The following is a 26,912-nucleotide window of genomic DNA, read 5'->3' as shown; positions in this document are numbered from 1 at the left end:
TTCTAGAAGTTACATTCAGTTCTTTTCTATAGTTTCCATGTCTTTCAACATTATGTTCAGATTTTCCTTGAGATCCTTGAGCATATTTATAATTGTTTTGAAGTCCTTACCTAATAACTCCATCATCTTGGTCATTTTATTTTAGTTTATTTGGTGGGTCTGTTTCTATTGATCGATTGATTGTTCTTCTGATAATGGGTGACATATTCCTGCCTCTTCACATATCTAATAATTTTTATTACATCTTGGATGTTATTAATTTTATATTTGAATGTTTGGGTTTTATTGTTTTCCATTAATGAATGTTGAATGTTGTTCTGGCAAGCAGTTAATTTACTTGTGGACCAACTTGAACCTTTGAAGACTTGTTTTTATAGTTTTTGGGGTGGGTTTAGGGTAGCTCTTTACGTCTAGTTTAGCCGTTCCCCTAAAACATAACCTTTCTAGGGGTCTCTACTGCTTCAGGTATTTAACAAAGTTTCTCAAGCATCTCTCAAGCCTGCACAAACTCTGGTAGTTGTTTCAATTATAGCTTTCTGTAATTCTCTCCCTGGTAATTGTTCTTTGCCCAACTGCCTGAAGTCTTGCCCTCTACCTATTGAGTTTGATTTTTGGTCAAAGACTAATGGGAGTCCCCAGGCAGATTTCTGGCCACTTTCTTCCTCCTTAACTCCCTCTTTTCTGCAAATTTCAGCCACAACTACCCTTCCAATCCTTTCAGTTTAATAAGACTGCTGTGATCTCCTTGGGAATTCCTTCCTTGGTCTTTACTGCCTCTAACAATGAAAATGAGGTGACTGTAGAATTCTCCTCATTGATTTTCTATTTTCAGTGTCACAGGCCTAAGCTGTCTCTTTTCCAATGTCTGAGAAGTATTGTGTTTTAAAATACATTTTATCCAGTTTTCTAGCTAATTTTGGTACATGATGACACAAGTTACTGCAATAGCCAGAAGCAGAAGTCTCAGATCATTTTTATGCACACCGAAATTTGAGATCCTTTGACAGTGTTTTTCAAATTTTCCTTTGAAAAGAATCACCTTAGCATTTGTTTAAAAACTAGTTTTTAAAATGTCATTCTTGAAGTTTTTGCTTCAGTGGGTTTGAGACAGGAGTGATTCCTAGCATCAGAGTATTTGGAAGATGTATTAAAGAATAAAGGTATAAAAACTACCCTATTTTTTCAGGTGGCAGACTCAAATGTTACCTACTCAGCCCTCCTTTCACTTCTCTTTTCATAGGTCTTTCCTTTCATCTTTATTAATAGCCCATTTATATTCCCTATAGCATTAATACATACATATAGTTACATATTTATTTCTTTTACGTTGTCTTTCTCCCCCATTAGACTATAAGCCTTATGATGACAGACTCTCCATTGAACATGCAAACCCTACCAGCACAGATAGGAGCACTAACAGGTATAGGTCACTTTACTTCAGCCTGGCTAGAAGTGATAGATAACATTTATGAAATTAATAACTAACTGGGTGAATACACTTAAGTTCTGTACCCTATGCATGCATGTGCGCATGCACATGAGTGCACACACACACTCACACAGTAACAGAAGGCCATCTTTTCACATGGTATGGAAGGTACCTCTTCAAAGTTTGACATGTTTGACCTAATTTCAATAAAACATACCAAATTCTGCATTCCAAAAAATTCCTGAGAAAATACTAATGAGAATGGTACCATCAACTGATAGGTATTTCCTAATGTATAGATTTGTAATACATATAATTTTCACATTACTTTTCTAGTGTGTAAACTGGAAGCAGTATTTTAAGGCACTATTGACATATGACATAATTGACTCATTTAAGTATGCAGTGGGATGTGTTTTGGCAATTGTATGAATGATGTAACCACTAAATCAAGATATTAAACAGTTCCCTCACCCTAACAGGTTTTAAAATCCTTAGGAAAACATCATAAACATCAATAATGTTATAGCAACAAGAAATTGATGATAAAAAAGGAACTCGGATGAAATATTTTAATGTATATGGTAAAAATATATTGATTCACCAAACAGCAAAACACTTTGGGTCCCTTGACTTTTTCCCCCTGAAATAATACTATACTTGCACTCCTCTTCAAGGAGCTGATGCTGTTGGAAGAATTAAGTATGGCTAGGGAAGAAAGATTCACAAATATGACATATAGTATTTATATATTTCCTGGGTTAGATGAGTGTAAGGAAGTACATTTAGCCTGGTTTTCCAACTTGTCCTTTAAACAGAAAATTAAATGAAATGATTCTAGGTAATTGGCTATCTGTTGTGCTGCAAGTACACCAAATAACAGCATTTTATATGAGAGCTGGGAATGGTTGTTTCAGCCCTATGAACATAAAAGGAACCATCCCCTCAGTCTGCTCCTCCACTGCAATTGTGCACAGCTACAGGAAGGAAGGAACAATGCTATGCTATTAGAGCAATCCAGAAGCCGGGCTTCCCAATCCTGCCCTGCTTCCGGGACCTCCCACATAGACAAGCCTGCAGCGGCTTCATGTCCCCTTCTGTGGACATGTTATCTCCAGGGCAGAAACATCACAGGGTTAATAACTAAACAAATAGCAGCCACTTATTCACTTCTCTAACTTATTTTCTGTCACCCTACGTTTCTTTTTTTAATGACAAATCTTATCTTACTAGATGTAAGTATAAAAACAGAACTACACATGACAGATGAAAGCAGTATTTATATCTATGAAAACCACTTTAATTACCTGAAATGTGCATTTGAGAGCCTTTATGACTATCTGCCTAATTTTTGTGCTTCCAAGTGCCACCTGTAATTTCCAGTATTTGATTTCTTGGAAGGGATATAATTTTAAGGACAAACATTGTTAAAATTGGAAAGCAATGAGAGAAAGCAATGTCACTATTAAAAGAGTGAACAAATCAGGATTAACTCAGATAAATAACAGAATACAGTCTGCAGGACCACTGTGAAAGGAGTAATTATAGTTAAGACTGGATTATGAGGGAAAGGGTCCCTTAACAGAAAGATATCCGAACTCTGAATTTTGGCTCCCTTGTGGCTGAAGTCCCACATAAACAGTCCCTGGAACAGAAGAAGACTGCTTTCCTTACGTGATTACAATGTGGCTGTTCATCCAACCAAGAAGGAAAATTACTGGTAAATTTGTTTTCCCCTTGTTTTTTCAGGGGCAAATGCTTAATAACAGACTGATTTAATTCAATTTTTACTCTGTTAAGTCTCTCAGCTCAGTGATAAACATACAGAAACCTAACCAACTCCCACCTCCTCAGGTTTCCCTCCAACTTGGCCACTGACCCTCAATACCACACACTAGGACTTAAAGAAAATTCAAAGCCAAAAGAGGTATCTATAGTTTAGTAAGCATGTCATCAAGAAATATGGTAGCAATAAGCAGAAATTAATGTTAAGTATGGTATTTTTAAAAAATCATGTAAGTATAGTATTTCATAAGTAAAAAAAAAAGTTAGTTCTCCCCTTATGCCTGTATCACTAGGAGAACCTAAGATATAAGTGGCAATAAAACTCCCAGGCATTCTATAAAAAATATATTTTAAAAAATCAGTTCCCACAGCAAACTTTCTTTCCCTTCTCTTATTAGTTTCGTTATAAGCATGTGACTGGAATTTCAGAGCGCAACTAGTGCTCTTTTAATAAATATGGGCAATAGAGTCTGAAAATTAACATATAGAGAATTTATAAGGAAATTTTGCTAAACAGGGCTTTGTATATCACTCATGATCAAAGAGTATAACAAAAAGAAGGAAAAATACAGGAAAGAGAAAAACTGTATCAAAAAGTAAGAATAATTAAAACTCATGACTAAATAATAAAGAAAACAGGCCGCCCAGCAAGAGCTGGGGAAATATTTTTCTTAGGGTTTCAATTCTGGATCAAAATATAAATAAAATGATTTTTCATGGGGAAAAGTCACTGAGCAGGAGTTTGTCTGAGCAGGTGTAGCTCCCCACAGGCCAAGCTAATAACAGGGTGTAACACCGATTGCTCACCCCTCCAGGACACCCTCTCTGTGGAGATACATATTGAAGCCTGGCACTGATAAAATGACTTTCTGTGTAATATTACAGCCTCTCGTTGGCCACGCATTTGTATCCTTGGGTAAAATAACTTATTTGGGCTTTATTACCAAAGAAGTATAATTAGTCATTTTGTACAACAAAGTATTGATGTCACAAGCCAGTTTTCTGAACAAGCCTCTAAAGCAGCACCTGCACCATTCATGTTTACAAATCAGATAATTGCACTTTGAGTCACTTATGTGTACATGTAATTAGCCTCATTTACATATGCAAATCACTTATCTTACATACAGTTTGCCAACTTTGTACTTTCTTTATGCTCTTCTTTCACTACTTTGTAAGTTCAGTTACATAAGATTTCTGAAATATTATTTTAATAAACTACCATGTATTCTTTTTCCTCAAGTCACTTTGGAATATTTCCAATACGCCCCCACCTGATAATAAAATATAAGAACAAAGTTCAAAGAAGATATTAATTCTCTACTGATTCATTATATCAGGAAACTGCTTCACTTGTACTGGATGTTCTAAAACCATTTTAATCAACTTTTTCTACTCTCTCAAAAGGACATTTAACTATAATCCAGAGTTTCCAACTCTCCCCTAATCCCAAGTGACAATACTGAGAAATAACAATATAATTAGAACAGGGATTTGATAGGCATAAAAGACAATGATCGATCTCATTCAATATTTTAATCTCTGGACAGAGATTTATACCTTGTGCCCAGGCCCACTAGGCAGAATACCTGAATCTCCATTCAAATGCTAAACTGTAAATGATTCTGCATGGAAAAAAAATAATAAATTATTGAAAAAGTTTTGAAGGAAATAATGATAAAAAATTTTATATTCAAGACTACATTAAGATTTGCACACCATTACATCTCAAATATGCAAACACAAACATGAAAGCAAATTTTTAAGAATTCTCCACTGACATAAGGCAAAATAGTCTAAGTTCATAATTTGTGTACTATTACTTAGGCAGTTAAGTTTAGATCAGTAAAAGCTTTGCTTTGTCTTAATGTGTAATTCAACTAAAAAGAAGTTATCTTAAACTTGAGAAATCAAAATAATTCTATCATAATAAATTGCCTATTTTTAAAAAGCACAACTGGTTATTTTTTAAAATCTTTAAACTTCTATAAAATACTTTAATACACAGTTTCAGATTTTGAAAAAAATTCTTGAAAATACTTTTTTACAACTATGAAACGCTCTATGGTTCAACTAAAGGTGGCAGATTTAACATATAAATTTATTTCCTCTCACTATAAATCTTCATTAAAATGATAGCAAAAGAATATTTTAAAAGTATAAACCACAAGAAAAAAGGAGAGCAGTGGACAAGCAATTTCAACAAAATTTTTCAGTATGGAAAGCAGATAACCTAGTGACATCTGGTTTAGCGATGCAGGGGCAGCTGCATGCTGAAGTACTAGCTGAGGGCTACTCTGAGGTCACCTGAGCAGATCAGCCCAAGAAGAGCTAGTTAATAGTGAAAGTGGAGGCAGAGTTGGAAGAGGAGGAGCAGAAAGCAAGGGATCCTTTGGAAGTCTCTAATCAAAGTGCTGACACTTTCTTACCCCACATGCAAAATATCCACATCCAGGAGCCTGCCTGGGCCCTCCTCTGTCACACACACCCAGGCAAGAGACCGAAGTTTTGTTCCCTAGAGAAACTGAATAGAAGGGACTCAAGATGTGGTGACACCAGGGCAGTGGATAATGAGTGTATGGTGCATACTACTACACGATGTGCAAGACTGAGAGCAAACCTGCAAAGAGGAGGCCAGGAGGTCCAGAAAACTTGATTCCACCCAAGGGCACAGCAGAGAGCTATCAGAGAGGTCAGATGACAGACCTCCAGAATGGAGCAGGGGGATGTAGGACTCCAGAAGTACAATTTAAGGACCTTGCCAAATTTCAGAGTGCAGATTACAAAATGAAAGAGCAGAGCTCAGCCATACATTTCCAGGTACATCACCTGCTCAGGAGAAGGTGCACCTACATTATTATTGCTCTACAGTACAAGCCTTTTGGTTATATTTGCTTTTAATTAACAATATCAATGTATTTATTTTGAAAAAGATAAAAATGATTGTCTATCTCAAATTATATTAAGTGAAAAAAATTTCATAAATAATATTGCCAATCATTTTAAACATACAAAAAAGGATGAGGTAAATTCATAAAATGTTACAAGTGGTTCTTTGTATAGTCTAAAGTGTTTTCTACTATGATCATCCATTACTTGTAGAATCACTTAAAAACCATAATAAAAAATATATATATAAAGAAAGTATGGAAACATTATAATTAATAGTCATTACCATTTCCCTGCAGGAAAACCAATAGAACATTCTGAAAGAAATATAATAATTAAATGCTAATAACATCATAATGGACACAAAATATGCCATTACAGTGGTTAAATAAAGGTTCTACTAGTCTTTAGTTGGATAAAAGCAACCTTTAAAACTTCTTATGAATTTTATTAGAAGGAAAGATTACCTCTTGAATAATAATATTCAATGAAAATTAGAAAAAGCACATTGTTCTAGGGCTGGCAGTTACCTTAGAGGGATACCTTTTAGTACTCCTACATTAGAATTGTCCAAACCAATTCTTGGGACTTGAAAAGACACACTCTGCAGTTCTTTGGGGACAACTTATTAAGTATTCAACACCATTTCTAATAGGGTATATTTTTACCCCATAAATGTAAATACCTGGTTCTGTATTTTATGTCATTAGTATTCAATGAAGACAGAAAAAGAAAATCACAGCTCACCATTTTTGTCTAATGAAGTCTCACTGACACTAATTTCCTCTTATTTTCTAGCACCTGGCACTAAGCCTCTATCATGTGTTAGTTGAACAAAATATGGATGAATAAGTAAATATTATAATGAAGTCCCTTTTAGGCTTGTTCTTCTGCAAAGAAAATAACCCTAGTTTCTTTAGTCTTTTATTGTGAAGATATTTTCTTTTTTTATTTAATAGTCTTTGTGGCTTATCTTTAATTTCCTTATGTGTCTTAAGATAACAAGGCCAGAACTGGACACAATATTTTACTGAGGATGTGACCAGTAAGGAACATTCTAGAACTGCTTTATGGTGTCAATGTTACATAAACATTAAGTCATTCCTATACCACACTGTAAACATCCAACTATAAAATCATGTGGAACACTTACCTCAAGAACCAACCACAGCTTATCTCCATTTATTTCGTCCTTCTTAAAGTTCATCCCATAAAATTTAACAACATTAGGGTGGTCAGAAAGTGCTTTCAGTATGTTACACTCCACTTCAATCTCTTCATCTATGTCCTATTTTCAAAAAGTCATAGGAAGAGAACTATGAGAAAAGCACGAATAATGTCAAAGAAACCTATTATAGACTACCAATACAGAATTTTATCAAAGCAAGGTCTTAATTGCTTTTCTTCTTCTCAGTATTATGTATTGAAATTTCTCATAACATTGTTTTTGGGGAGAGACTGCAATTTTCTTGCTAATCAAATACATCTCTGATTGTGTTAATTTCATTGACTTAAAAAGGAATGAATAAATTATTTCAAATAAATAAATAAATTTCATTGACTTAAAAAGGAATAAATAAATAAATTATTTTTGTATGCAATTAGAAAGAAACATGCATGGAGAACTACTCCAGATGATTTTCCTTTCTTTGTAGTATTAACTTTGTTTCAATGGCAAAGCCACTGATCTGAAATAAAAACTCTTAGTTGGTTCATTTTGTTTTTGAAATACAGGATATTTAGAAGCTTTCAAATACTAGTCATATAAGCAATAAATTCCCACCTTTCCAAAAAAGTAAAATAGAGTTAAATTATAGAAGATGGCATATAGCCTTTAGTTAGCTAAAGGTCCATTTACCAGAAATAGAAGAGGTTGCTATCTTTTCAAGAAAAATGCAAGATAGACACTTTAGTCATGTTTCTAGAAAAACACAATACATGAAACAACTCACAGAATAATAGATGAGAGAAAGCTTAAACTGTTTTTACAGTAACATTTAGTGTCCACACTGTTTGAAGACAGAACCATGCAATCACAGAGCTGTAAAGAGTTATGGACCAGAGCTCTAATTTGAGAGGAACAAACTAAAGCTCAGAGAAGTTAAAGTCACAGAGCTAGTTAGCAAAAGATGTAGGTCTAGATTCAAAGTCTACCACTTATTACCTTCTTTTTTTACAAACAAAGAATAGTTCAATAAAGTGAAGTACACACTCAAGAAGGGAGTGTGGGCAGGCTCGAGACAAGCAGCCCACTTACTATCTTCTAATTCTGTTCATTTCACCTCTTTCTTGGAAAGAAATTTACTAGTTCAAAATTCATAATAGTAGGATCCTTTTAATAAAAAAGCCATTCTGTAAAATGCTTGGGTGCATTTAAACTTATTTGATTAAGATTATAATCTCATGGTTATAAATATTTTTTATTCAACTTGGGACATGATGAAGAGTAAATAAATAATTCCTAGAAAGGTATATATGTACTATGAAAAGAATGAAAGCAGCCATAGAACAAACTTCATACTACAGTTATGAACTCAGTATGTTTCAATAAAACAATAAAACAAAACATGGTTTATAAGATAGTAGTACACCAACAGGAGTAAATTATGAAAGAATAGTGGATTCATGAATCTGTAAACCATTCATTCTTCTCCATTAAGAAGCAGGGAAATGAGACAGAAACCCTAATTGTGGGGCCAGACACTGAGATCTAGGGGAAGGCCTTTCTGTTGCCACCATGAATCCCAACCTGTAGCTACAAAGACTGGAGGCAGGAGGTACAGTCACTTTGATGCAGCTTACTCGTGTCTCTGTTCTCTCAGTTTAAATGGTCAGAACTTTCCATAAGGGAATATGAAGACCTTCAGTATCAGTTAACCTGAGCATAGTATTTCTCATTTTTTTTCCTCCAGTGTATCTAAGTTATTACTTAAGAATAAACCCCCACTCTCCCTCTCTGCTCAAAATATATGAAGCACTGTGGTTATAATGGGTTTAGTAGAAATAAACTATCAAAAAATAAAGAGCAACCATAAGATGAACAGAGGTCCAGGACCTTTTGCACTGTTGTATGTTTGTTCATGTAAGAGCTGTGACAAGGTCTAGGACTCCATGTCCTCACCGCACACATGACATCACTTCATCAAACCACAGTCCCATCATGTGCAACCATCAAGTAATTGGAGAAGGTTCTTTCCATAGACGTTGGGGGATTATGTGACGGCTGAGTCATTCTGGCTCACCGTGTGCCATGGGGGAGCCACTTTTTTCCCAGGAGCTGAAAATGCTTCCAAATGGCCAGCTTTCAACCCCAGAAAATAATCTTGTCAATCTCCTCATGCTCTTTAAGGCAAAGGCAAGGCTCCGTAGGATCCCTTATCACAACTGCTATTCCAAAAAAATCAAAGGAAGATTCCACTGGGGCATCACTTACAAATAGGCCATGAGGACTAAACCTGAAATCCAGTTTGTCACAAGGAACTTTACCCTGATTATATACCATTTCTGCTTTAGAAATATTTAAGCAAACCTGAACATTAACATCCCTTCTCTGAAAGATATTTAATTTTTAAAAAACATTTCTGACTTAGCTTGAGAGAAATTCTACCTGAAACCTAAATAAAGGCAAGAAGAAAAGGTCTGGTCAAAATGACATAATACTTCTAGACCCATGCGACTGTATTTTACAATTTTTGAAATCTAAAATCCTATTAAATCAACTTCAGCTGTTGAGAACTATATTTATGTAATTATTTGTATTTTATATTTATTCACTTATCAAGTATTTATTGGCCCCATAATAGATGTTAAGCAGCTAAATAAGGAAAAACTAAGTAGACTTTCTTTTTACATTTTCTTCAAGTTCTAATTGACGCTGTGACAAATAAATCAAGATAATATGCTTACAGACTTTTTAACTATTCAATACAGATAAAAACAAAGTTAATTAGTGGGAAAAAAAGTAATGTGACTTACATGAATTGGATCCAGAATTTTGACTACTGCTTTTTGGCCATTTTTCTTCTTCAACACTTTAAAAACTTTCCCGTAAGTTCCTTTGCCAATGGTTTCAGTGATTTCCCATGTATCCGAAGGATCAGGGAACTTATCAAAGATGATTGTTTTTCCAATTAATGGAAGCATCCCAAAGTCTAAATCACTGGAGACAAAAAGTAGTTTCATCTACATTTGATCAGGGATATTAAATGGTACACAAACTCATGGGAAATTACCTAATATTTTCACTGATATGATGGAAGAAGATACACAGCAGTAACCAAATGTACTCAGAGTCACAGGAAATTTTAATTTCCATTCTTTTGGCAAACAGACGAATATAAGTTTAATAAGACTTTCTAAGTAGGGCTTTACTTTTATGTTTATTATAGTCCCATATTAATTGCTATTAAAATTCTTTTCAGATTAAAATATGAGGACCATATTTAACTCATTTTGATGTAATGCTTTATATTTAGGTGTTAATATAATGAATCAAAGAATTTTAGAATGCATCTTAGAAATGGTAAAATTCAACTTCTTCATCAAAGCAAATCCCATACATTAAAGTGATTGCGTCTTACAGTCCTGCTCTAGGCAAAACCCAACACTGAGCCCATGCATTGCTTTTGGGATGGAATTTCTTTTAACATAACCTTCTAGGTCCTTTAAAATATGGCCCTTATTAATTTCCTAGTCTTGTATCTCAACATTTCTTCTCTCAGACACTCTGAACCAGCCACCTGGGATCCTTCAGGTCATTTCTTTCTTGCCTGAGGATCTCTATATACACTATTCCCTCCCATTTCTGCCTGTGGTTTCTTAGCAATCTTCTAACTCCTTCTTATCTTTCGAAACTCCAGCTTAGACACGACTTCCTCCAAATGGGACAACTCTCAATCCCATTCGGGTTGAATGCCCATCTCCGTACTCCAGTGGCACTCTGTTCTCATTTTCTGGTATGACTATATGCCCAGCACGGGGCACAGTGCTTGAAATAATTAGGAGAACACGGCGAATGAGGTCAGGTGACTTTAAATAGGAAATTTTGCACAGAACCTGGAACAAGTTCCCAGATTTCTTGATTTCCGAGTAGTGCTTTTAACCTTTTACATCCTTGCTATATTGCATTCAGCCATTTGTATGAAATTACTAAAAAAAGGAATGGCTCCCAGAACTTCTGGTGGCCATCACATCTTTTCAATTATCTATGCAAAGCCTCACTCTTTTCAAAGTTAAAAAGTTGGTATGTTTTTATGTGAATGCATACAGAGAAAAATATCTATTAAGTATGTTTTAATATTGCATAATAATATTAGCCTATAAAATTCACTTCTCTATCCACAACTTTCAACCTCATCCATGCCTCCAATCCATGGATTCCTCACTTTCTTTATATCCATCAACTTTCCTCAGCCTCCATTCTTCATTTTCTCCTTCCCCACTCTAAATTCTACTTCTTGAATTATGTTTCATAATTCATCAACACTCTTGTTCTGCTCTCTCTCCAGGGCCAGTCTCCTGGAGTAAAAAAACCCCAACTCTGGTTAAACCTTACATCTTCTTTACACCTGTTTCATAGCTGGAAAAACCACACAACCAGGTTGACTAGTTTCCCTTCAAACTCACAATTAACAAGTAGACCCTCAACACTGCCCAGCAATCCCACTGCATGTCCCTGGTTTGTATACCTGCTTCTCTCTGGAGTGACTGCTTCACAGTGACCTCTCTCTCCAAATTGTTCTCTCATTGCTTGCCCACCCCCTCCCACAAAACTTCCCAACTGATGCCCTCACTTAATAATTTAAAAAATAAAATCAACGATAAACTCCTTAATCTTCAGTGTCTGGCGGCGGCGCGCGAGCCCAGCGGAGGCTGCGGCGGGGAGGGAAGCCATGGGGCCGCGGGCGCTCGTCACTGCACTCAGCCTCGGCCTCAGCCTCTGCTCCCTGGGGCTGCTCGTCACGGCCATCTTCACCGACCACTGGTACGAGACCGACCCCCGGCGCCACCAGGAGAGCTGTGAGCGCAGCCGCGCCGGCGCCGACCCGCCGGACCAGAAGAAACGCCTGATGCCGCTGTCGCACCTGCCGCTGCGGGACGCGCCCCCCCTGGGGCGCCGGCTGCTGCAGGGCGGCTCGGAGCACGCCGACCCCGAGTCCTGGCGCTCGCTGCTGGGGCTCGGCGGGCTGGACGCCGAGTGCGGCCGCCCGCTCTTCGCCACCTACTTGGGCCTCTGGAGGAAGTGCTATTTCCTGGGCATCGACCGGGACATCGACACCCTCATCCTGAAAGGCCCTTCTGGCAGATAATTATTGATACCAAGGAAGCTTTGCTGGTCAAAGGGCTGCCTCAGAAAGTAACAACAGGAGCAACACATTTCATTCCAATCCCTTGATTGATAACTGAGTGACCATCACTACAACTTCCAAGCGCATCTGTCACTATGACAACTTTGAGAAAGAGAATGAGTGAATCCCTCTGCTATTGCCTATGTCCTGATGTGCTGATAGAGGCAAATATTCAACATTTGAGAAACCAAGCAATGCTTTATTCATGTCTGTGTTGGGCTTGAAGGTCCTTGAAATTCTGTGAAGAATTGTTTGCTTTCAAAATTAGAAACCCGGGAGGACACCCGAGGAAGTGGTTGTTTGGCCACGAATGATCCTGTGTTTGGAGGAGTGGGGTGGAGAGAAAGGGTGTTCACGTGGAGCCAGTCATCTTGGCAGGAATGTTCGAGACCAACCACTCCAGTGCACCTCATATTTCCTGATGGAACAGTTGTCCTCCTCTAGGACCTCTCATTTGAAACCAAGAGACCTATTTATTGAAGCATTAATATTTATTAAAGTATCTAAAGATACTTCTCTAGAGCACGAATTTCAAAGCAAGAAAACAATCTGAACCATTGCATATGGGCTGAGCCAGCAGAATTTTAGCACAGACGCCTCAGAAGATGGTTTAGAGTCACAAGGTATGTGGGTGGACATATATTTGGACCACCAGATTATATTCCAATTTGTAGGTTTGAAAAGAAAAAAAGGAGAGAGCAGGCAGGAAAGAAGGGAATGTAGGAAGGAGCAAATGAATAGCTATTTGGTGGATCTTTGAGGAGCTCTGTACGATCTTGTTTCTTAAATATCTATTCAGTACATTTATCTTTCCAAACTAAAATCTTATCATGCCATTTCTTCGATTAAAGATCTGTCTGATGGATTCCTCAATAAGTTAAACATAGAATTACCAAATGTCCCAGCAGTTCCACTCCTAGGAATATATCCAGAAGAGTGAAAACATACTCAAACTAAATCTTCATGAATGTTCGTAGAGGCACTATTCGTATTAGCAAAAGGTGGATACAACCCACATGTCCATCAACTGATAACTGGATAAACAAAATGTGGTGTGTCTGTATAATGGAACGTTATTTGGCCATCAAAAGAAAAGATGTGCTGGCATATGCTATAATATGGATGAACCATGAACACACATTAAGTGAAAGAAGCCAGACAGAAAAGGCAATGTACTGTATGGTTCTATTTATAGAAATATCCAGAGTAGGCCAAGCTATAGAGACAGAAAACAAGGAGGGAGGAATAGGGAGTGACTGCTTAATGAGTCCAAAGTTTTCTTTTGGAAATAGTTGGAATGGCTGCACAATGTACTAAATAAAATTAAATTATACACTTTAAAATGATTTAAAAAAAAAAACACCCAACTCTGATGATTTCCCACTGCCAATAGCTACAAATTTAAACTTCTCAGCAGGTCATAAAATAGCCTTCAGCATGTGATAGGGGCTCCAACTACTTTTCTGACTAGATACCCAGTAACTTCTCCATGAAATCCAGGACCAGGCTACACCAGCCTGATATTTGCTATTGTCTCAGTGCATATGCCCTTCACTCTCTATGTCATTGTATATCCTCATTCTTCTGTCTGACATACCAACCCCTTGTCCATCTGGCCATTATTGCTTGAAAGCACAGCACCATTATTACTCCCTCTGTAAATTTCCTTGACTCTACCTTTAGCCCCTCATTCCCTCATTCAGTGCTTTACTAGCTGGAACCCCAGTGCTTTATACATATCTGTAATACAGTACTTTCTACATTATATTGTGGTTTGTTTCCTCATCCATTTTCCTCCCTACCTTAAGACCAGGGACAGATGCCACCCAGCTCAGTACCTGGCACATGGCGACCTTTCCACAGAACGGTTGTTGAACAAGTTCCATTGGATTGATATCAATTGCAGTCATTTAGGGTCCCTTCTCTTCTCACCCACTCCACTGTGTTTCATTTAATTCAAGAACAAGGAGAAGGTAGAATTATTCCCAGTTTTTAAAGACTAGGAAACTAATAATTAATTCAAAACAGATAAAAGTACTTTTTCACATTTAAAAAAATAGCAATAGTAGTAGATATAAAAAGAAAATTACGGATGCTTTTATTTTTGAAGTAAAATTAACAGAGTGCTTCTTTATGGGAGATTTTCTTTGTGAAATGTTCTTAATCCTTAATTTAAAAATTATGTTATTATTTTTAAAAATTCCTTAATCTTCTCATTTCAAAAACTACAAAACAATGTGCATCAAACATGAATCCATTCTCATTATCTATCTTTGGTAACCACTGTTTGGCCTCAATTAGTCTTCTCCTGTCGTCCTACAGCAGCCTTCAGATCTTAGCACAAACATCACTTTCTTGGGAAGGCCATTCCTGACCAACCTTCCCCACATAGTTTATTTCTCCATTAGAATGTAAGCTACAAGAGGGTATATAGACTTTGTTATTTTTACTACTGTGTCCACAATTTCCAGAACAATGTCTAGCACACGGTATGCAATTAGTAAATGCTGGCTAAATGGGCAAATGTTTCTTTACCTTTTAATTCTGACAACAGAGACCTTATCTAACTATCTGTTCAATTTCAAATCTAACAATGCCTAACTCTGTGTCTGGCAAGTAGTAGATATTAAATATGTAGCTGTTGAATAAATGCATCAGTATGGTTCTTTAAACACTGTTTTTAAATGAGGGAGAGAAATAAAGATTAGGTTAGGTGATTAGATGAAAGGAATTTGAAAATCTAAACAAAATAAGGATCATACTCTGATTCATCATACTTAAAGGCATACCATGCAGTAAATGGCTGTGAATGCCTGCTAAAAATTACATCCCTATGTAAAAACACACTTATGAATAGTCCTTGGAAGACTTAATCTTTATGAAATATGTGCCTTTGATCCAAAATGCAAAGGGACAAGTAGGAGATAATCAGTAATAATCATCCACTTTAGTGATTTCATAATCAGTGACAAGATAACTACTTCTTACATCTGTCTACTTGAGTCATGCAAATAAGCATTTATGCCATCCATGTAATGTAAAAGTTAGACCAAAAGACCAAATTAAATCTTGTTAAATGCCTGTAATAGGAGTTTTCAACTAGGAGAAACATTCATTATGTAGAATGTTACCTTTCAAATGGCAAATGTTATTGAACACAATTTTAATTTCTGGTGTATTAACTACTGGCCTTTCAATAGACAGGCATGAGAATCCAGTTAAAAAATGACTAGACACCAAATATATGAAAAGTATTTTAAAGTTGTGAGAATTCCAAAATAGGCAACTCAAGGATAGATAAATAAATATGTAGCTGCAATATATTATGAAAGAGAAATGGAAATAGGTATAAAGTACCACAGAAGCCCAGATGAAGAAACAACTAATCTTAAGTGATCATGAAAAGATATATAAAATAGGCAGTATTGGAGCTGAACATTAAACATGAACAGGAGTTTGTCCAAAATACAATTTCCTCTTTAAAAGTTTGCAGTATGACATATAATTAAGGCAGTGCATTACTGTAACACATTATAAAACAATAATCACAGAATGACAAGCACAGGCATTTTGGACACAGAATACACCTAGTCGAATCTCATTTAAAACAAACAAAACTCCCAATGAGTAAATAAAATGAAATGTAAAATGACTTCCTCAAAATTAAACATTAAAGAACTTAATTAAAGAACTAAATAAAGAATTAGAATAGAAGCAAGTCTTCTGACTCCTACACTATTTTTTCCACTACATAGCTTTTTATTCTTTAAGAATAAAGTAAAATGTCACAGTTAGTAAACAACTGATTATTTCATGATTGTAGTAAATTGCATTCTACATAGCAATGAATGTTCACATTTTTTCTAGCCCTTTAGCACTCATGGAATAAAAAGAAATTCTGTCCCTCATAAAACTAAACACACAATTAAGTTTTTAATTATATGATTATGTAAGCTAAAAAACTGTTTTTCATGCATATTACTCTATTTTGATGTATATATTTACCATAATTCTGTAAAGGTACTTATAAAGCTACATTTTAAAAATGAAGAATCATCTCTTTGAATTGATTTATTATATATTGAATTGTTGGGGTTTTCTTGTGATAGAAAAAAGACCATAATACAATGAATCTTACTTCAGGATACTAACATTTATCTCAACAAATTATTCTGATTGGTTTTGTAAACCTTCACTTAATTCTTTTTTACTAAAATAATCAAACTACCTTTATACTCATTCTAAAACACAGCAGGGATTATCTCCCAAGCTGTCTCTTCCTTCTGCCTGGATTGCTTTTTCTCCAGGTATCTACACAGCTTACTCCCTCACTTCCTTTAGGTCTTACATCAGTAGAAAATCCACAAATATGTGGATATTAAACAGCATACAGCTAAACAACTGATTCATCATACAAGAAATCACAAGGAAAATTAGAACGTATCTGGCAACAAACAAAACTACAGCATAGTAAAATTTATGGGATGTAACAAAAGCAGTGCCAAGAGGCAAATTTATAGTTGTAAAAGCTTTATGTTAACAGATGGTAACTAATTCATTGTGTTGAGCACTTAGTAATGTATATAATTGTTTACTCCCTATGCTGTATACCCAAAACCAATATTATATTGTATACCAACTATATTTCAATAAAAATATACTGGGAAAAATAAATAAGTAAAACCCTCTGATACAAATAGATCAGAAATAAAATAAAATAAATTAGTCATAGGAATGAAAATATAGAGAATATAACCAATAATGTTGTAAAATCTTGGTATGGTAATGGGAGTTGCTACACTTGTGATGAGCAGTTAGTAATGTAGATAATTATTGATTCACTATGTTGTACATTTGAAACTACTATTATATTGTATATCAACTTTATTCCAATAAATAAGTAAATAAATAAAAAGATATTTTTAGAAGGAAAAATCTCAAACCCATGACCTAACTTTATATCCCAGAACTAGAATTAGAATAAAAGGAACAAATTAAACCCAAAGATAACAAAAGAAAAGAAATAATAAAGATTAGAGCAGAGATAAATAGAGAACAGAAAAACAACAAGGAATAATCAACAAAACCAAGAGTTGATTCTTCAGAGAGAGAAACAAAATTGATCAATCTTTAGGTAGATTGACAAAGAAAATATATATTACACCCTAGAACCTCAAAATACCTGTATAGCTTCCAAAAAATTACAGGAGAAAAACTGATGATAACAAACTCATTCAATCAAAAACCTCAGAAAAGGAGAATAAAGGAAGCACAGGAAAAGCAGGAGAAATAGAAAGTATGAGAAAACTCAGTAGAAATAATTATAAGTTTACCAGTAATCACAATTACTGTAAATGGACCAAACTTACTAGAGAAAAGACAGAAAGTAATAGCTATAGGCTGTTTGCAAGAGATTCACACAGTCAGTGATAGAATGGAAGTAAAATAGTGGTATATATAAATACTCAACCAAAGACAGTGAGTATCACTAGATAAACACCAGATAAAATATACTTTAAGGCAAAAATATTTATTAGAGGTAAAAAGATTCACTATATAATAATCAAAAGATTTAATTTTGCAAGAAAATATAAAAGCTCAAAACAGAGCCCCAAAATACATAAAATAAGAACTGAAAGAAATACAAAGAAAAATAGAGAAAATCACAATGTTAGAAGGAGATTTTAAAACACTTTCTCAGTGATTTTTGGATCAAGTGGACAAAAAAGTTTTTAACGATAAGTAAAATTTAAACAACATGATTAACAAGGAGAATTTAATGGATATCCTGGGATACACATGATAGCCTATATCTACAAATGGATAAATATTTTTCATAAGCACATATGACTGCAATATAATTAAGTAAGAAATCAATTACAAGATTTTTTTTTTTAATCCATGCAACTAGATACCTTGAAAGGCACTACTAAGCAATTCAGGAGCCAAAGAGGAAATATACTCACAATTTTAAAATAGACTTTGACCTAAATAATAATGGGAATATTACTCATGAAAGTTTATGGGATACAGCTAAAGCAGTACATTTAGGAAAACATTAGCCTCAAATTTTGTATTAGAAAGGAAGAGACACTAAAAATGAGATAATTACAGAATAAAACCAAAGAGTAGAGAAAAAAGTAAGGTAAGAGTAGAAATTAAAGGAAGACATTATAGAGAAAAAAGATGATAGGGAACTAATACAACAGCTCTTCAAAGAGAATTTTTTATAATAGACAAACATCTGTCAAGACTAATCAAGAAATAAAAAACAAACGAGAGAAGGTAGAGATGAGCAATATTAAGGATGAAGAGACTGACAAATTACAGCAGAGATGAAAAAGATAACATAACTTTGTATCAATAAACTTTAAAACTGATATTAAATGGACAGTTTCTTAGAAGTAATATTAGCAAAAGAAAATAACAGAAAAATGAAAATTACTTTTCTCACAATGTTTGCATTAATACGCCTTCATACTCTTACCTCCTAACAATTCTTAAGTCATATAATATCTAAGGAGAGTACAGAAATTAACAGCAGAAAATCATTCTCTCCAAGTATCTTTTAATATTTTAGATATAATAACCAAATTTATCAGTGAAAAGGGGCTAGAAATCCAATTTAGGGATTACTGCCTCATAAATGAACATGAGCACATCTTCCTTTCTAATATAACACAAATGTCAATCAGATTGTGAACTTTTTGAAAATACATAGAGAATACCATTTCTCAATGAAAATGCAATTTGCCTTGATATAGAACACACAGAGAAAGTAACAGATGGCTTTACTCAAAACCAAGAAATATTTTAATATTGTGATTCTCACTTTTAAAAACATTCATCATTTGTTTACTGTAGAACATTATTGGAAGATCCTTCCCTTTAAGCACCCACTTCTGTCAAGCTGTTCAAACCGCATCACATAAGGTTTATGTTAGATTCAAAAGGAGTGCCCGCCTGTGATGTGGGAGACATCCTGAAATGTCAAACTGGTTCACTATAGAACTTATCTCTGCACAGAGCAGCCAGAATGATCTCAACACAGAAATCAGATCAAATTATTTTCCTGTTAAATATTCTTCAAAATTCACATTCTTACTATGTCCTGCAGACCCTGAATCAAAGCTGGCCCTTTCTGACCTCCCTAAACTCATCCTCCATTCTTTTTTACCACTCACAGTGACTTCAGCCTCAACTGCCTTCTGATAGGTCTTAGGACACTGAAAACCCTTTTTTGCTGCAGGACCTCCTGTTATCTTTGCCTGGAGGCGTCTCCCACTCTACAGGGCTGGCTTGAACTTTCTTCATACATACTCACATACCTTCAGGATCACATAGAGTTAGTATACCCACAAATGAACTATTTCTGATTTTAATGTAATAAATCAATTACTTTCCTGGTTTGATTATGAAGTAATAAAATTAAGCCTTCCTGGTTTAAAGAAGCTTGTGAAAAAGTGAGTTTGCTATATAAAACCACCTTCTGGAGACACCAGGATGAATTACCAAACAAGTGTTGGTTATCTCTTTTCCCACAGAACTCTAAAACACAGACTCAAAGAAGTCTCTGATGCAACGTAACTAGAGACCAGATGAGCTAGACACATATCCTTTTCAGCTTACCCCTAACACAGGCAATAAATATGGTTTAAAACAGACTTTGTCTAGTTACTTGTACGGTGTTTTAAATGAGCCATAATCAATGTTTTGTTCCCTTTGATTTGCTCAAAAATGTTTTGTAGAGAGGAGAAAAACGGTCTACTTTGTCTTTCTACACATGTATTCTATTTTCTACCACTCATTTTCTTACTTTGTAATTATGGAGATAAAAGTACTTGCTTAAAATAAATACTAGAACCAAAAGAAAGGCTATCATTTCCTAGAAAATTTCTCCATACTTAAAAAGTGGTATTGATGAGAATTCAAAAATCTTTATCAGAAATTTTAAGCTTTAGTACAAACCTACAAGCTTCAATGTCCACAGCTGTAAACTGGAATAATAATGCATGTCAGAACTAATTCTCAGAGTTGATATTGTGTCCAATGAGTTTTAGGAAGAAATGCTTCATTAATTGTCATACAGGATTACTCTCCTCCTTTTTGAAGGATGGAAGTCAGGTTATAGTTTTGGTCACATAACTCCTGTTCAAATTAGTAAGGTATATCGTCTGTGTCAGAAATCACAAACTGAAAGGTCTGCAGGGGCACAGGAGGTGAAATACATGAGCACAGCAGGTCTGGATGATGTAAAAGCAGTGAGTGGAGGTACTGTGGCAAAGAGGAGCATGTATGCCGCCTCCGAAGTGGGCAACCACATCCTGGCTTCAGCTGCCAGCAGCTTCGAGCCCTGCCTTGCCAGTCCTCTTGTTTTTCAGGGGAAGCTAGGATTCTGGGAATTTATTCAAAAGTTACTAAGTTTAAAACATTTGTAAACAATTGTAAAGCACTGAGCTGACACAAATAAACACCTGAAGGCCAAATTCAGCCTTCATCAATATCAGCCTATGACATCTACATGATTTTTTTTATTGTTGTTCTCTGTTAAGAAATGGCCAATAAACATAGACCTATCCATATGGAGAGGTTTTAGGCATCAAAAAAATGAATAACATTTTATGACTGTTTATCATAGAACAGGTACCAGAGTTTCACATGCATTATGTCAGTAACCTTAAATGCGCATAGAAGCCTTCAGAAAGGCATTACGTGTAGCCCTCACTTTCAGAAAAAAATGCTGTTAAATGGTACAGTCAAGAAATAAACCAAGTCAAAGTCCATGGTATAAATTTGGTGTTTAATGATAGATTATTTCAATTCAAAAGAGCACTGCTTCCCAATTTGAAGTTGCTGACTCCCCAGAGTGGTAAGGGGTCTCTGTGAATTAAGTTTGAAAACCTATTTGCCCCATTCTTCTATTTGCCCTCTAACGGATAGCTGAGTTTGTTTTCTATTAGCAAGAAAAGGGAGCTTGTTAGATACAATCTTTCAAGTTACATGTAATTACAAATTATATGTAATCCAGGCAAAAAAACTAATGCAGGAATCCTTGTTTGTAAAGATTAAACAAACAAACAAAAAGTTGGAAATAGTTTAGAGCACTAACATTGGAGAAATTATTAAAATGATAAAACATTTCCCATCAAACTTTATGTAATTAACATTTATAGAATCTAAGATATACTTTGACTTTTAAATATTTATTTCTCAAACTATTAGTAGCAACTAATGGGTATTCAAATATTTTGGATTTCAGAGAAAAGTTATTTTTCAAAGAATATTTGCACAAAAAAACAGGCTGTAAAGTTATAGTTGTAAAGGAAGCACAGGGCAATGTTATCCCCTTATGTGATGTGACCAAAATCTCTGCAAATGATACACTAAGCTGGTGTAAAAATCAGCAAACTGAATCTTTTACTTTGCACTTTTTGGTTCCCAATAATAAAAAAAGGACTAAGACAAATGAGAGTAATTTTTCACATGCTAGATATCACATCAATATATTCATAAAGAGCAAGTTATCTTTGAAATCTTATACATCTTTAATTTTTCCCATTGGAAAACAATTATCTTTTATAATGTAATAAAAACATCAGTATGTCATAAATAACATGCACCCTCATTTACCTGTAAAGCCTTGGCCCTTAGGCTGCAGTAAATTCAGAAAACTTGATAACTTTATCACATACCTTTACCAAGGCTTGAAAATAATGCATAATAATGCTCAGATATCAGGACTTGGCGTAAGTGTCCAGGCTGCAGCTGCGACCCTGGGCCTGTAACACACAACAAAAAAAGTCACAGTGCTTCAGGGAGAGGCATCCAGAACCTGGAGAAAGAAATTAGAAGTTGAACTTAGAAACACTGAGGTAGGATGACAGGACTATAATGTATTCCTCAGTTTTAGCATTTTTACACAGTTAATAAGGAATACAAAGCACCTCATTTCCTGTACTGGCATAAAACACCTCTCAAGTCAGTTACTGAGTCAATGTAAATTACAAATGAACTTAAGAGGCTTTAAGAGCACCTACAATCACCAAGAAAACCGCAGAAACAAAAAAACCCTTTGGGGTTTTTGTTTTTTTTTTCCTTAATAAATTATTTATCCAAGGATTTCACACAAAGTAATTTCTATTTTCCTAAACTTATGGAAGCTCTACTCAGTAGAACTCAATTTCTAAATGTAAACTGAGGTTGAGAGCAGCCACTGGGTAACTGAAAAAGGGAACACTGCCGCAGGGACACGGGGTCGCGCCAGCCTCCCTGGCCCCCCCAGACCACGCGCCTGCTGCAGAGGACACAAGAACTCTTTGGGTTTTCAAAAATACATGTATTTTTTAATGTTAGTGTCCATTATAGCGGCTATTTCAAACCTTACGTCCAATTACATTCTAAATAATAACAAATTACTTACAAAATAGAAAAATTGTATAAGTAACTTATAAGACATAAAAAGTAAACATTTTCTTGTACGAAAATTACAGCGAAGTGCATGCAGAAACTACTGGCGAGCAGAACAGCGCCGGCGGTGAGCAAATTGAAATGACATGGTTTCTGGAAGGATTTCTCTGTCTCCACAGGGACCACAACGTTCTTGTCTCAACTTTTCCCTTTAAAAGAAAACTTTGCATACGTCTGGAGTTGCGGGGACCCCAGCTCCACCGACCTGCTCCTACAGAAATCATCCCGAAGTGGGTTCCCCTGGGTGGACCTGCAGCGGCGCAGGCCACAGGTCCTCCGGGAGCCCGCCGGGACCCGGGGCGCTGTCCCCGCACGGTTCACGGTCCCCGGCCGGTCTCGGGGCGGCTGGGCGCGGAGGCCTCGAGCTCCCGGAGCCCGGGCACGGCCCGCCGGCAGCCTACCTGGGCCGGAAGCGGGGCGCCCGCTCACTGCTCTCCGGGCGGCCAGCGGGGTGGGACTGGGGGGTGGGACTGGGCCGCCCCCCCAGGGGCGGGCCGACGGCGGGCGGGAGGAGCCGGCGGCGGCGACCCGGCCCAGGGAGTCCCGAGGACCGCGCCTGCCGTCCGCCCCCTCCAGGCAGAGGGGAGCGTCCCTCCCTCAGCCCGTGAGCCGAGGGGAGGCCGCGCTAGCCGCGCCCTGTCCCCGCAGAGCCCTGCGCGGGGTCCCGGGACTCGGGCGCCCTCCCTGGCCTGGCGCCCACTCTGGCGCGCCCCCGGATCCCTGCAGCCGTTGCGGGCGGGCCCAGTGTCCTGGAAGAAGTTCACCTCGTTGTACTGCGCGGTGTCCTCTCCCCAAGAACTCCCCCAGACCTCGAGGACATCATTTCGTGGCCCGCAGGCCCCGAGCCCGAAAATCAGCAGCGGTTTCAGCCCCGAGAGGGAAGTGACTATGGGACGCCCCAGAATCCAGTTCCCTTTGGCGGCTTTAAGGAAGTTGGGGCTCAGGCTGAAGTCAAGGCAGGAACCCTGCCCTCAGGAGGATGCCTGTTCACCACCAGCCTTGTAGTGGGTTTCCTGCCTAGGAGTCCTGTCCAGTCTCCTAACAGGGCTCACTGGGAGGACCACGCTGGCCAGATTCCCTTAAACAGCCTCAAAGGACATTATGGCTATAGTTAGCTCTCCACCTCAGAAGGTGAGAACCGTAATCAAAATGTTCTTTGATTCTGTTAATAATGTAAATGGGTCTGGCGTTCATGATGTTATCTAAGGAATTCTAGAAAAGACCAGAGGTTATCTAGTCTTAATCAATGCATCTGTCTTAAGAAAAACAACAATCATTTGAATTGAGGCCAAAAAGGCATTTAGCATGTTCTAGATCCTTTCACGTAAACTATCTTCGAAATCTAGACATTGAACAGTGTATTTTTCTCAGAATCTTGAGAATGTCTGTATCAATACCAACATTATGTAAACAGGCACAAAATTTTAAGTTGTTTCTTTAAAAAACATCATATCAAATTTATTAACATAAGAATAAAGAGTAGCCAAGGAACCACATATAAATTAAAATATGCCAACAATAATCAATTAAGGTACAATGCGAAAAATTACTTCCATTCACAATAACAACAAAGCATGAAATAACTAAGTGATAAAAAATAAGAAATGTGGGAGATACGAAAAGAAAAATGCAAGACTATTGAGAAATCATTTATAAAATGTTTTATTAACTAGAGAGACAGGATATCTACCCTTAAGTGAGAAGAAAAGATTTTAAATACCTAAGTACTACTTCCCAATTACAATACAAAAAATATTCTAGAATTCATCTGAGAATCTAAAGAAGCTGGAATAGCTAAGACCAGTTCTCAGGCTGTGGTTGGGGGGAGCATCTGGGGTCCCAGAAGCCCTGTCAAGACGTTCACAGCATCTAAATTGCCTTCATAATAATAGTAAGACTTTTCTTTTCACTTCTTTTATGATTTCCATTTTCTCACAAGTATACAGTGAAGTTTTCCAGTGGCTATGTGATATGTGATATCACAACAGATTGAATGCAGAAGCACATATGTTTTGTTATGTCAGACATTAGAGAAATTTGCAACAATATAAGTAATACTCTCTCTCCTAGATTTCTATTATTTTGGTAACTATAGTTACATCTCATAAAAATATTATTTATGTTAACATGTACTGAATTTACCAGTGTTTTAAAATTAACTTTAAAATAAATATATTTTTTAAGCATCTCAGTTTTTATTCTATTATGGTAAATACCAAAAGATAAGACACAAATCTCTTTGGTGCCCTCAAATGATTTTTAAGAGTGTACAGGAGGGCCGAAAGACCAAAAAATTGGAAAACCTTTAGTTAACAATGAAAAATAACCATATTTTAAATTATAATAATTAAGAGTTTTTCACTGACACAAGAATAGAAGGCTGTGTCCAATCCAATCAGTCCAAGTCCATCAAGGACAAAACATAGTTCCACAATCAGGCTTAATGACTTATTGTAAAAATGGAGACCGCTCAATAGAGCAATAGTAAGGCCAAGTTTTGATAGTAGGGCTGGGAGTAAAGGAATCAACATGAGACTTGGACTGCAAAATGAACCCGGGGTTTGTTTCCATGAATAAATGTGGAATGCCATATTCCGAAAAGCCTTGTCTGAAGCTTTGCTCCTGAGATGTAAATCAGGGCTGTTTCTCCATGTCAAAGTGAGTGAGAACCCCCAACTAAGAATAGGATGTTTCCATCTTACTGATATAATTTTAAAAATCAAATTTTCTGATACTCTGTGACTTTAGAGAACAAGATCTTCCAAGGAGTAAGAAAGCAGTAGTCACCCCGAAAAGATGGATGTTGGGACACTTCACAGCCATTGCGTGCCCTTGGGAGAAATAAGGATTTCCTGTTCATCTTGCAGCTAGCTATACTAGCCTGATGAACAGCCAGGTGGATTTTTACTTGCTCAGTTTGAGCTATTCCTTTTCTTTTTCAAAAGAAACTGATTAGATTGTCCAAGAAAAGATGTGAGTTTCACTTACCAATTACTTTCCTATATGATTTGCTGCCAGATATAAGAACATATATATAATACAAAGCCATAAAAAGCAATATAAAGAAAAAACATTTATTCAATAAGTGATTTTAGGACTATTGGTTAGCTTTTAGGCAAATATATTATTAGATCCTGTGTCACATCATGTGCTAGATAAATACCATACAAATTAAAAAGCTAAATTTAGGAAATCAAACCAAAAATCTAGATAATATTAAAATTAATATCTATCAAATATCTGGATGGGAAAAATTTTACATTTAAAAACAATCATATAGGAAAATAAGTGGTAAATTAACTTAAAAATCTGGTATGCCTTTTAAAAACATCAAAAGAACAAACAAAAAACAACTAACATCAAAAGGGAAAAGATATATTGGAGTAAATAGATGCAACAGGTCAAATTGAATTCATGTTCTTCAATCTGTTTTAAAAAGTGCAATGAAATTAAGAAAAACACCAGGACTGTAATGCATAAAGAACACTAGGTACAGATGATGAGTGCTACAATAGAGGGATAGGCAGGAGGCTGTGGGAATGCAAAGTAGGAAGTTGGTGATTCTATGAAGGTCTGGGTTGAGTGGTTACATAAAGGCAGGGAGAAGAGGCTGGTAGTCAGGGAAGGCTTCTCAGAGAAGATAATTGGTTTGATACATATGAATGGATAGGAGTTCACTAATTAAACGGGGGACAGACAGAGCAGTGTGCGCAGATAACGGGCTCAGGAAAACAACATGCTTAAACGTGGTGGGAAGGCACGGGGGCTGAGGCTGTAAATGGAAGAGCTTGGTCACAAAGCTCCACATGCCCAGCCAATGAGTATTTGTGTATTTGATCGGGGCATTATTAAAGAGTATTTGGTAGTGAATACCACAGTCTGATAGTGGATACTCGGACTCCGGTGTGACTCGGATGTCTACTAAGGATTTTTGATGGCCGGATTTGATATCTGACCACGGAAGAGAGACAAAAGAGTTGAAAATGACTGAGATA

The 26,912-nt window shown here is 36.4% G+C and overlaps 1 protein-coding gene across 1 annotated transcript in view; it reads right to left on the bottom strand.

Moving 5' to 3' along the window:
- Positions 1-23,366, bottom strand: part of LOC118935856 (myosin-IIIa-like) — a 29,067-nt gene extending 5,701 nt beyond the window's left edge. The window contains exons 1-4 of the mRNA XM_057499352.1: positions 23,123-23,366; positions 22,143-22,282; positions 10,079-10,262; positions 7,257-7,391 (exon numbers count right to left, since the gene is read on the bottom strand). Coding sequence (XP_057355335.1) covers positions 7,257-7,391; positions 10,079-10,246 — 303 coding nt within the window. The 5' untranslated portion in view covers positions 10,247-10,262; positions 22,143-22,282; positions 23,123-23,366. The remainder of the gene's footprint in view (positions 1-7,256; positions 7,392-10,078; positions 10,263-22,142; positions 22,283-23,122) is intronic.
- Positions 23,367-26,912: the final 3,546 nt, after the last annotated feature.

Source organism: Manis pentadactyla, chromosome 3 (genome assembly GCF_030020395.1).
Source record: "Manis pentadactyla isolate mManPen7 chromosome 3, mManPen7.hap1, whole genome shotgun sequence".
Lineage (NCBI taxonomy): Eukaryota > Metazoa > Chordata > Mammalia > Pholidota > Manidae > Manis > Manis pentadactyla.
Note: the sequence above shows the minus strand (reverse complement) of the source record. Positions and strands in the feature narration are given on the sequence as shown.